The 12,978-nt window shown below is 46.1% G+C and overlaps 1 protein-coding gene across 1 annotated transcript; it reads right to left on the reverse strand.

The window, feature by feature from the left end:
• Positions 1 to 675: 675 nt before the first annotated feature.
• LOC310694982 (phosphatidylethanolamine-binding protein 1-like) lies at positions 676 to 10,723 on the reverse strand. The gene is made up of 5 exons (XM_083478939.1): positions 10,321 to 10,723; positions 6,348 to 7,702; positions 3,967 to 4,076; positions 3,343 to 3,443; positions 676 to 2,368 (listed from the first exon to the last, which is right to left on the reverse strand). The coding sequence occupies exons 2-5, from the start codon at positions 6,480 to 6,482 to the stop codon at positions 2,151 to 2,153; spliced, it is 564 nt and encodes a 187-aa protein (XP_083335065.1). The 5' UTR covers positions 6,483 to 7,702; positions 10,321 to 10,723; the 3' UTR covers positions 676 to 2,150.
• Between the last annotated feature and the right edge of the window lie 2,255 nt (positions 10,724 to 12,978).

The raw sequence follows: 12,978 nt of genomic DNA on the forward strand, positions 1-12,978 counted from the left end.
TCACAAGCCCCCTTGTGTTGACACTCCAGGACAGATCCTCTTGTAATTCAATGCCCAAAAATCTGAACGTTGTAACCCTCTCCACACAGACCCCATCAATCAAAAGTGGCTCCATTCCCAGGGCTAAGGATGAACAAATAACTAAACTTTTGTTCCCGTGTTTCTAATTTTTACAATTTTAAGTTCAGCTCTCCAGATTTCCACATCGGTTTGTGATTTTTAAAAAAACCCTCATGAAAACTGATTAGCATTTTGCTGTAAGTATCTCCTAATATACTCATTTATTTTCCCCAATATAAGCCATTTTATATGTGCTATTGTCCCTAATGACTGCCAGTGATGCGTGGATGGATATATCTATATCAATCTAAATACGGTACATTCTCCAACAGTGGCTGGAAATATGTCTATGAAGCTGGGAACAGAAGATGTCTGCAGCCCCTTCTCCACATCTGGTTGTACTGAGGCAAGCTGCCATTGCAAATGGAGGCTCCATTAAACTAGCAGAGCCTAAGGCTGGATCTACACTGATCTGTAAAACGCGGTTTTAAAAAAAAGTTACATACCCGTAGCTCTCAAATGCAATTTCCCATTGACATGTCACTGCTCTACAATGCCCTCTAGTGTCACATTTTTATAATGCATTTTTACAGCTATAAAAAGAAAAGGACCACCTTCAATTGTAAGCTTTTAATTCAAAGAACGAGAACAAAGCATAAACCACAGCCCCTTGTCAACAGAGGGCTATAAACACAAGTGACAATGTATGTGTGCAGCATTCAAAGGCCTTGTTACACATTGGTTTAAGTGACACATTTTTGGGGGGTGGGGGGCAGAGGAGAAACATTTCCAACATTAGAGACCGGTATATTGGCAAAATGAGACTGAAGGCAGTGGGGTGAACCTCATCAAAAACACATCATGGGCAAAATAAAGCAGAAATTTCTAAAATCGATTGCTGATGAGGACACTGGGATCCTGTGGAGATAACCAAGAGAAACTAAAGATAGCCAGGATACAAGCAGAGGACCAAAGCCCAGGGAGAGGCATCTTCCAGCATCTTAAGCACAAACGATGGAGCTGCCGCAGGGTTGGCACTGCCCAAGGCCCACATTTCCGTCCCTGACTCTGCTGCTGGTCTTTCTCCTCGCTGTCAGCACTTGTCCTGAGCGAGAGAGCAGCGACAGGATCAAAACAAAAACTTCCAACATGCAAATAAAAAAGGCTCCCATTTGTGGTTTAGTTTAACAGTTTTTGGTTTTAAGGAGAAAAATGGCGTTTGTGGTTTGGTTTCCCGATAAAAACTGGACAGCCAGCAATTCCTGCTTAATGTTATACCACTCCCTTTGAAATCCCAGTTTCACAGCTTGCAAGGAATTCAGGGCTAAGTAACTCAACAGTCCCAGGAAAGGCCTCCTTGGAACAGGGCTGGGCTGAGCTTATGAATATTTGAAAGCCTAGAGCGTTTTGTTTGGGGGGGGGAGACACTGCCCCTATGCATTTCAAGATGGTGTAGGGAAATTTCAACAGCAGGGTGGAAAACTCAGCAGCAGCTCGATGCTGCTGACCACAGTGTTTAAACCCCCAGAATTTATGCTATAAGATGATGGGAGCTGTTTTGAGGGATGTGAGAATCTATATAGGTTGGCAGCAGAGAGGATTCTAGAGGAGTGTGAGTTCTGTGCATCCCTCCACCCCCAAAAATGTCACCACGCCGCTCCAAAAACAGCCAAAATGCCACACACACACAAAAACTTTTGCGGAGGACCACAAAAGAGAGATGTTTTGCCACAGTTCCTTTGTTGTTGTAAAAAATTCATTTACTGCACTTCCGACTGTCCCCCACAAGAAACTGTCTAGTATGGCCAATCATCTTGCAGAATCTATCTATCCCTGTTTGAGTTTCAGGAGCAGCTTGGAGCGGGGGCGTCACTTACTAGTCTTCAATCCAGTTTACTTAACGCTACAGGAAATGGGAGTTCTAAAGACAGCCTCCTTCCATTTGTGCCCCTCTTGGAATACAACTCGTATCAGCCCCAGCCAGGTTAGCCTATGGCCAGGGATGATGGGAGTTGTAGAGGGCTGAAGATCTCCGTTCTAGGAGAAGAAATCCGAGCAGGGGGAGGGTGGGGGGCTGGAAGAGGCGGGTTTTATTTCCCAGATAGCTGATTGTAGAGCAACGGCACATAGTTGTCCCACTCGGCCTGGTAGCATGTTCCTGCCACGGGGGCCCCCAGCTTATACTTATTGCGGAAACTTTCCACTTTGAAATTGCCCCGTTTATCCCCGGACCGGTTGCTGAGGATGGGCTCGTTGCATTCCAGCTCCTGGGCTTGCTCGTAGACCAGCCACACGTAGCGATGGAGCCCTGCAGCGTGTGAGAGAGAAAACAAGGGTTGCGCACCTGCGTCAGGAGGAAGCGATCGCGAACCTCCCCTCCATCACACTCAGGTCACAACCATCCAGTAACACAGTGGATCCCAAAGTGGGTGGTGCCACTCCTGAGGGGCCGAGGGATTACCGGGGGGGGGGGGTTGCTTAGAGGCAAGGGGAGGCAGGAGGGTGCTGGGAGGTGTAATAGTTTATCAAATTTTGAAAAGCTGGTATCACTGGATCAAAGCCATTAATTTTGCAGAATAAAACTAAATTGTTTGGATTTCGATGAAATGTGCAACTCATTGTTACTGTTTTGAATTTTATTATCTTCCTTAGTGGGTGATGCAAACCACTATTCTGAATAATGCTTTTTAATAGGGTAGGGGGCACTGGGGATAGGTTAGAGGCGTGGTGGCCCAACCTTGGGGGGGGGGGGGAACCACGGCAGTAACATATGCACAGGATTCTGATTTTATTTTATTATTTTGCAAATAATTTTTGTTGCTTTATTGTAACAAAATATAGTCATACCTTGGTTCTCGAACAGAATGCATTCTGGGAGTCCATTCCACAAGGCATTCCACAAGGCAGGAACCGCTACTGAAGGCCCTCTGCCTGGTTCCCTGTAACTTTGCTTCTTGCTGTGAGGGAACCGCTAGAAGGCCCTCAGAGCTGGAACTCAGTGTCCAGGCTGATTGATAGGGGTGACAGGGCCGAGGCCGTTTAGGGCTTGAAAGGTCAGCACCAATGCTTTACGGAAATGTACTAGGAGCCCGTGTCCTTATGCTCTTATTTCAGCCATGCAAATTCCTGAAGCAGAACTGTTTAGCTTTGCAGCTTTTCTTCTGCTGTTTCCAACCTGCCCTGATCCAACGGGTCTGCTTTTCCCCGCAAAGTGCAAGCTGAGTCAAGACACTCAACAGACCTTGCCTTAAAGCAATGGAGCCAGCATTGCTGCTTGCTTACCTGTTCCCTTAGGTGGTCCAGATCCCACGTAGTCCGACAAGACAGTGCCGCTGCTGATGTCATTGCCTTTCATATTGACCACTAGGAAGTGGTGCCACTCCCTAGAGAGAGAGAGAGCACATCTGCCTCAGTTTTCCCAGAGTAAATCTTGCAGGAACACTAAAAAATTAGACCCTTAAAGCAGTTTAGTAAAAACGTAAAATAAGACCGAGAGGAAAAAAAATCACAAACATACTTTAAAACATACAAAAGTAAAAATACTAAAGAGATTAAAATTAGCTCAACTTTCTAAGCATCCGGGTGGACTTGTCTCAACAAGAAGGTTTTTAGCAGGAGCCAAAAAGAGGGCAGTGAAGGTTGCCTGCTTAATGACAATAGTCAGGGAGTTCCTATTCTTATACCTAGCCTTATACAGGTGCTGCCAGATGCTGATGAGGCTCTTTCCGGCGGCAAGCAATCAAGACTTTACTGCCACCAGCCCAGTCCTGTGGAACTCTCTGCCAAGAGATACAGCAGAAGCCTTCTGTTTCCACTTTTAGATGCACTTTTTCCTGCAAATCCTGGTTTCCCTTCTGGATCAAATCCGGCACGGACATTCTGGATCTCACAGCCTGCCCCTCTCACCTGAACTTTGGGTTTTTCCTGCTCGGTGCATCCGGGTCAGTAAGGACCAAAGTGTAGAGCTTTTCTGCACTGCAGTTCTCCCAGTCAATCTTTGTCGGGCGATTCTTGACCTGCCAGAAACAAAACGGCAAGACCTTTAGAACCTATTCAAAAATATAAAAACGAAGACAACACATTCACCATCATCCAGCCAATCAAACAAACAAACCATGCCTTAACCAAAGTCACATTCACACAATACCTTTAAAGCACTGTGACGCCAGCAGCAATGGCTCCCCCCACAAAAAAATGGGGGAACTGTATTTGTTAGGGGTGCTGAGAAATTCAAGGAGGCCCCTATTTGACCCCAAAATGACTCCTGAATTTTTTTGATATTGATACTGCATTTTATGTTGTATTTTATGCTGTTTTAAAGTCACATTTTAATCAATGTTTTATATTTGCTGTTAGCCGCCCTGAGCCCGGCTTTTAAACCAGGAAGGGCGGGGTATAGATAATAATAATAATTCTGCTCCCAGAGCTACAGTTCCCAGTGGTTTAACCATCAAATACTCTTCATAGGGAACTTTGAGAACTGGCAGGGGCCTCCTAACAACTCTCAGCACCTTTAACAAACTACAACTCCCAGAATTCCACACGGGACAGTTATATACAGTTTTCCTGTACCAAGCACAGGCCTGCAGCTGGGATTCACTTAGTTTAGGGATGAGGATCCTGCAGCCCTCCAGAAGTTGTTAAGAGCTGAAATCTGTCATTGGACTGACAGGAGTCAGCTGGGGTTGATAGGAGTCAGAAGATCATGTGTTCCCACCACTGGTCAAAATCTAACGGGAAAGAGGGAGTGGAAAGGCTGGATTTTATATAGGGGAACTCAGAGACAGCCCACCTGTCATTGAATATGTGTTCATTCATAAGTGCACCACTGGGACTGGTGTTTTCTGACAGCAAACATAGGAAGCTGCCTTCCTCTTTCTTCTTCAGCTCCTATGTTTGCTGTCAGAAAATACCAGTCCTGGTGGGAAACTTACAGAGTATACCTAAAAGAACAATGTAAAAATTTAAATTCTTTGGCAGGTTTGGACTGACCTCCGCATGACAGTAGGAAATTTTACAAAACCATTACAATTGAGACAATTTGAGAGAGACAATGGAAAGTGAGTAGTCGAAAATGTAATTTAGGAATCACATTGGGCTGATCAGAAGTCATAATGGAATCTGTTACGTATTAATCTAATTTTTTTCTTGGAAATATGTATCGATTTTGGATTGTTTTTGTCAATTGTTTTTCTTTGTAAAATTAACAAAGCATTAAATGGTTTTTTTAAAACAACAACATCGCAAGCTGCCTCATACAGAGTCTGGCCATGAGCCCATCTTTCTCAAGCTTGCCTGCACTGACCGGCAGCCGTTCTCTAGGGTTGCAGGCAGGGTGCTCTCCCAGCCCCACCAGAAGATAGGAGGGATCTGAACTTGGGACCTTCTCTAGGGCCGCAATCAACTTAGCCGCAAGCAGCAGCAGCTCCGCACCGCTCCCGTTGCCGGTGACGCCTCTCCCGGAGGGTGCAAAGGGCGGCGGGCAGGCATTGCTCTGCTCCGGCGGCGGGCGCCCGCGCGCTCCTCCCCCTTTGCTGCACGCCAGTCCCGGCACGCGCTCCAGGGGCTCCGGCAGCAGCCTGGCATCGGAGGAGGCGGGGCAGGCCAGACCTGGGCAGGCTGCTTGCAAGTCCCAGCCTCCGTCCTCGTCCTATTTCAGGCAGATGCCATATTCTCAACGGTTGCACTTTTGGCACAACTCCTCCGCCCCTTTGGAAAAAACCCAACCCCAAATCTTATCGTCCTGTCTATTCTAAAGGAAACTCTGCAGCGAACAGATGGATGGCAAATTAAAAACCTCACTGTCTTAAAATAAATTGCAGAACTGACGCACACAGACCCTTCCAATTGGGATTCCTTTGCCCTCATCCTAAAGTGCACATATTTCTCGGTGGAGGCAAAAAGCGCTCTGCGCCTTTTCGAAAGCATGGCGCTTTTAATTCTTAAATTTTATCTGCTTGCAGCGGATCACCAGCGCTAGACGAGGGAGGCCATGAACCACGCGCGGGCCTTGCTTCCTCGCGTGGTTGCAAACGCAGGATATATTTTATTTTCTGCAAAAGGGGGAAGGTCCTACTGCGCACCTAGCAGACGTTTTCTTTGGTGATCTCGACCCAAGGAGAGACGGACGCATGCAAAAAACAAAGCAGGCGCCGCTTTTCGTGTCGAAGGGGGAAGGCAGGGCAATTGTAGCTATTGTGCAAAAGGCTGGGGAAGCGTATTGCATCTTGGGGGGGGGGGGTTGCAATTTCTTTGCACGCGAAGGGATTGTGGCGGGAGTGGATTACCTGGGTGGGAGTGAGGACTTTGCCCAGCTCGTCGATCTCCACCGACCCGTAGTTGACCGAAAGAGGAACCGCCGGCTTCTCATCCACCTCCAAGAGTTCTAGGGATACGTCCCAGTCAGAAAGATCTACCGCCATCTTCGCAAAAAGAAAACACCCAGAAAGCCGCTTGATCTCTCCCGGGCAAAGATCGCGCGTGCAGGCCCCCTACCTCCCCGTCCTAGCAAGAGAATCTGGTGCTAGATGAGTGACAGCGACCTCCTGTAATCCTAGAGGAGGCGGGACCTATCTGTCTCATGCCCATTGGCTCTTGGTAGAGGGAGGGGTGTGCCGGTGGGGGGGGTTCTTTGGAGAGGTGGGGTCGAAGCCTCTGGAAATGTCATAGAGCAGAGATGGGGGCGGGGTCCTGGCATCCCCAGTCTAATGTGGTCCCCCCAAGCTCCCCACCCGGCCCTCGAGACCTGTGCCGCCTATGGACTTGAAAGTGCCTGCATTAAAAATAGATATTAAAATTTAAAAGGAGCCAACTTTTCTAATTAATCAAAATATTATAATCACCTAAGACGCCCTGTTTGCTCAGAAGTGACTTCCCATGTCTTAAGGGCTCAATGGGGCTTACTTCTGAGTAAATAGAAATAGGATTGCTTTCTAAGGACTGCAATTATTATTTTTTATTAAACACTTTCAACATACCAAATTATCAGCCCAAATAATCAATTACATTATATCCCCCCTACCCTCCCTCCCCCCCCCACCAAGGACTTCCCTCAGCTCCCCTCTCTGATTTCTTTGCACCTACTGTTCTCTGCATGTTATAAAATTGTACAAATCCTTGCCTTATCTATCATGTGTTCAACTAATAAATTTGTGGATGTTTATTCAAAACCTGCCAAGGAGTCCAATTCATTTTGTTGTCTTTTTAGATAGTTGGTGAAAAGTTCCCATTCTTCCTTGAAGTCAGGATTGTCCTTGTCACACAGTTTCTATGTCAATTTAGCCAATTCTGCATGGCTCATCAATTTTTCTTGCCACTGTTCTTCCGTTGGGATTTCCTCATTCTTCCATCCTTGTGCACCAAGGTCTGCAATTAGAGGTGTCAGGTGAAAAAGAGAGGGTGTGGCTTCTGCACCTTTAATGGTTGGTTAGAAGAGGGAATTCAGTTTTCTGTGCAGCAATTAAAGGTGCAGGAGCCCCAAACTATTTTTCATTTAGTCACCCAGGCTGCAATCCAGAACCCACTTACCTGGGAGCAGGTCCCACTGAACACAATGAGGCGTCACAAGTCTATTTGCCGTTTCTACTTCTGAGCAGACAATGGCGCAGAGGATAGTTTGGCCACTCAGTGAAGTCTGGGATTCCTACCAAAAAAAGAATATCAACATTATTGATGTACCCATTGCACTGATGTCCTGCATTTCCACAAAAGAGCTTACGGTACATGGTCCTCTTCCTTCCCACTTTATGTTATCCTCAAAACAACCCTGTGAGGTGGGCTAGGGCAAGAGTTGATTAGCCCAAGGGCGCCCAGTGAGCTTCTGAGTTGAGCAGGGATTAGAATCAAGATTTCTGCAGCCCTAGTCTGATGCAGTTGCCATCGTAGCTCCAGGCACCTTCGGTCTTTTGCAAAACAAAAACAAAGCAAAACCTTAAATATCTACAGTGCAATCCTAATCATGTCTGCTCAGAAGTAAGTCCTACTGAATTCAGTTAAGCTTACTCCCAGGTAAGTAGGGTTATTATTACATTCATTTTCTTCAGGCACACTATCTATGGGGGAGCCTGCGGGGGGGGGAGAGCTCCCCAATTTTCAATGAGGGGAGGGCCCCCCTCCATATTCTGCAGCTGGGTGGGCCCTGTTGGGCTTTGCGGAGGGTGTGACGGGCCCTATTGGACGGGTGCCAGGCCTCCCTGATGTTCGATAGAACCAGGTGCACCTCGTTTTGTTATTCTCCCTTCACCACAAGGTGGCAGGACAGGTCACGGGAATTCCAAAACACAGTAATAAAATCAGATGAATAATTTTCAACTTGGATTGCCAGACTGAGCTATTTTCTGGACCATCGCATTATGTTTCGAAGTAATTTAGTATTTGATGTGATATTGTAATTGCATTTTCGTGGTTCTGTTGTCAGCCACTTTGAGCTTGTTTTGTGGCATATACACTTAAATAAGAAAAAGAGAGAACATTTTGCTGCTGTTAGCTCACTTCTGAGCCTGCTGCTTGTTCTCACCCCTTCCCTCCCTGTTCCTATTCCCCCCCCCCCCACACACACGCCTACTATACTTTCCTCCTGGAAGGAGCTTGGCCTCACTGTTTCTATATCCTGTTTCCTTGTGTATCCGGTGGAGGCTGGTCCATTAGGGCAAATGAGGCCCTGCCCTACCAATCTGTGGCTGCTTCCAGCCAGCTTTCATCTGCCTGCCTTCTTTACTGACTGGGCTTCTTTACTGGGCTGGTTCAGTCCTCCGTCTTAGGGCTGCCCCTGCAGAACTCAACAGGAAGTAGGGTGGGGACAAAACTAGAATATATTGGCTCCACCAATCATTTGCTCTGGCGCCACCTACTGTGGGGCTCCCTGCCTTCCACCCTACCAGTCCCAAAGGGCACCAGCCACAACAACTCTGCCTAAGAATGTGGACTGGGCTATGTGGCTTGGGGCAGATTCCTATGAAGGTGGTGCTGTGGTCTAAAACACTGAGCCTCCTGGGCTTGGCAATCGGAAGGTCGGTGGTTCAAATCCGAATGACAGGGTGAGCTCCTGTTGCTTTGTTCCAGCTCCTGCCAACCTAGCAGTTCAAAAGCATACCAGTGCAAGTAGCTAAATAGGTACTGCTGTGGCAGGAAGGTAAATGGCGTTTCCGTGCACTCTGGACCTTGTCATGGTGTCCCATTGCGCCAAAAGTGGTTTAGTCCTGCTGGCCACATGACTTGGAAAAGTGGTCGGTGGACAAACGCTGGCTCTCTTGGCCTGAAAAGCAAGATGAGCGCTGTATCCAATAGTCACCTTTGACCGGACTTAACCATCCAGGTCCTTTACCTTTACCTATGTGGCCTCTGAAGAGGTGAGACCATGCCTAATAATTTGTCTGGGACACCTTAATCCAAGGATGGAGAGCCAAGGGCCTACCAGGTATTTATTGGACTCCAATTCCCATCAGCCCCAGCCAGCATGACTAATATTAAGGAATTATGGGGGCTGCTACAGGTGCGGGGCTTGGGGCAAACTTTGAGGGGATAGGCGATGGAGTGGGTGAGATGTAAAAGGAAGGGGTTTGGCCAAGTGTGGGGGAAGGCGGTTTGGCAGATGGTGAGCAGAGCGGGCAAGAGTGATGGCCCTTAGAATATGTTTTAGGACCCTCCTTATGATTCCAAACGGTTTAAGCAGGTTTTCATATTGGATTTTTCTGCCCTGGGACTTTATGGTGAAAGGTGGTAATCAATAATAATAATAATAATAATAATAATAATAATAATAATAATTCCTTCCAGTAGCACCTTAAAGACCAACTAAGTTAGTTCTTGGTATGAGCTTTCGTGTGCATGCACACTTCTTCAGATACACAATACAATACAAATAATAATAATAGGCAAGGGCAGTAAATGGGAGGTACATCCAGGCCTCCACATACATGCTACTTTTAGGAAGCAAGTGGTGCCAATTTGTATGTTCCCTCACACCCTCAAAAATAGACGGGCAAAGGGAGATCCTGGAAACTGAGTGTATTTGCACACTCACGTGCACACACAATCCTATATTGCTCCATCCTCACACATGTTGAAAAATGGTTTCAAAAACGAGTCTTTTGCCCCAGAGTGTTTGCACAGCTGGGATGTGGGTGAGCAGGAGCCCCTTGTTCTCCATTCCCCCAAATTTAACTTTAATCACAGCAGCTATTGACTCCACCTGGAAGATGGCAAAAAAACAAAACCCCTATTGAACACAGGATCTCAAAAACAGGTGTGAAGTCTTTATACCTTTTGAGCTCGGAATGTTTCCTGGATGTCGTCTTCCTTGGTCTGGATTTCATCTGGCGGCCTTTTCCTCCTTCCTAGTTTTCTTGAGTCATCTCCCCCTGCTGACCCCTCACTTTCTTCTGACTTTCCTTGCTTGATACATCGACCATCCTCAAAATGTTGATCTCTGTGGCATCGTCTAGGTGATGGCTTTTTGTCCTGCATTTCTTCCTTCTCTTCTTTGGCTTTTCTCTCCTTTTCCTCTCCTTCCTTTTCCTTTTCCTTTCTGCCGACTGTGCTGCGACGAGAAGCTCCTGGAAGTTTCAAGCATGGAGAACTGCACACAATCGGCTGCATTCCTTATTCGTCCAGCTCCTCTTAGTTGTAAACACCCTGCACTGCTCTTTGTTTATTGCTGCTCAAAATGGTAGGTTTCTCCTGGTTATCTTGGATCTTGTAGGTTGCCAAGCTCCTCCTCTGACACCTCTGGGTTGGCCTGTCTTCCCAGTGGACCTGCAGGCAAGGATGTTTGCAGAGGATGGTGCTACTACAACTTTCCCTCTCTGTGGGTGTGTTATGGGTGTGTACAGTTGTTGTTAATATCTTTGCTTAATGGCATCTGTTCTGTTTTCAGTTTCTGGGAAGCATAATCCTTCCTCTGTGATGGGGAGGAAACTCCCTTTAGGAAGCCTTTCCAAATGCACTCCCGTAGAAAGTGGGGAAATACTATATGTTCAGTGGATTATAATTAACTTGTGCAACAAAAGGTTGGTTGCTTGGTACGTGGGGAGGAGCAGCTGTGACAGGTGGCACTGCCAGGTGTGGAAACAAAGTCCTACAGGGATGGAGGAGAAATGAGATTCATTGGGAATTTAAAGTCAAAACCTATCTGATCCACATTTTCCAAAACATGATAAAAACTCAGCCATTTTTCAAAATTTGCACTGAATTTTGCAAGGCAGATCTTCAGCCAAGTAACATATACAAAAATGCATATGCTAATGTAAGGTTTCCATAGAACTGCATCTATTAGTGAAAACAACACACACACAATTGCATTATACTTGGGGAAGTTGCTTTGCAATCGTGTGGCTATTAGGCAAAACTGCAAACAAAACTGCAATTTAGGGGAAAATTGCATTCATACACTGATGAATTTTCATAGGGACATATTTTTTAAAAAAATATATCACAAAATGATGTTGGAATGAAGAGAACTGAAGACTGGAAAAATGTGAATCCTAGGAATTGTGGAGTTGGAAGGAACACCAAGGGTCATCTAGTCCAACCCCCTGCAATGCTAAAAGAAACTGAAGTCGACATATTCACCCCTCTTACAAGGCAGCCACAAACTCTCTTGGCAGAATCAGTCTTAGATGAACCACCACCCCTCCACTTCTCTTGCTCTCTTATATGCACTTGAATTTTGGACCTACCTTTTGTAAAAAATTATCAAGGTATTTTATTTACTTAAAATTTACTTATATACTTGAAACCTATTTGCTGTTGTACTTATTACCAGAATAAGCGTTAGTGCAGATGGCTGCAGCATGATAGCTGCCAGGAGTGAGATCAGAGGTCTGTGCCGGTTCACAATCTGCTACCGAGCCAAGTTCAACCTGTTACTCTTAGCGTAAAAAGCCCTTAAAAAACTTGGGACCAGTGTACCTACGAGATCGCCTTAATCTACATATGCCCACTTGACCACTTTGATCTGCAGAATTGGCCCTGCTACATGGGCCACATACGGAAGCACCCCTTTTGTATTTGTAAGAACTCAATCATTTGGTGTGGCAGTCCCTACCCTTTGGAACTCCCTGCCTATTGAGATCAAGCAGGCGCCTTCGCTGCAGCTCTTTTCGACGCCTGCTAAAAACATTCCTGTTTAGGCAAGCCTACCCATATGCTTACAGAGTTGAGGTAATTTTAATCCCTTTTAGTATTTTCACTTTTCTATGTTTTAAAAGTAGGCTTGTGAGTGTTTCTTGATTGTACTGTTTTACCTTTTGTAAATAGTTTTGAGATTGTTGTTTTTTCCAATTAAGCGGTGCATAAATTTTATGAAATATGAATTTTAAAAAAGTGTAGCAGTATGTCCCTTCCAATAAAATATTTGAGGGGTTCCCCCCCAGTCGATGGGCATTGCTATTCAAATGGTGTGTGTTTCCCCCATATTGTGATCGATTATGCACGGCGGGGCTGACCCGGGCACCCCAATATTTTATTCAAGTCCGTGCCAGATTACCAAATAGGCAGAATAAACACTGGCCTATGGGCCCCATGACTTTTGGGGGACCGTTGACAACGGATCAAAACAATATTGATTTGATCTTGAAACTGGTTTATTAAAATTGTTGGTTGGTAAAACCAAAAACGTATTAGGAGATAATTTGCGAGCCCCCCCCCCATTTCGACTGCCTAGGGGCCTCCACGGGGTTTAATCCGGCACTGATTCGAGTTGCCCCCGCCCCCCGCGTGGGTGTATTTATGATTTATTTTTTCATCTAATAAATTGCACGGGGTTGGACTAGATGACCCTTGGGTCCCTTCCAGCTCTACGATGATGGGATCCAGTAAATTTGTATGTCGCCCTTCACCCGAAGATCGAAGGGGGTTCACGACATAAAAGCGTCAGATGAAGCGCACATCGGAGTTCCCCAGTAGCTCCGTCCTTCTCCA

The sequence above is a fragment of the Podarcis liolepis genome (assembly GCF_965112155.1).
Source record: "Podarcis liolepis genome assembly, chromosome: 15".
Lineage (NCBI taxonomy): Eukaryota > Metazoa > Chordata > Lepidosauria > Squamata > Lacertidae > Podarcis > Podarcis liolepis.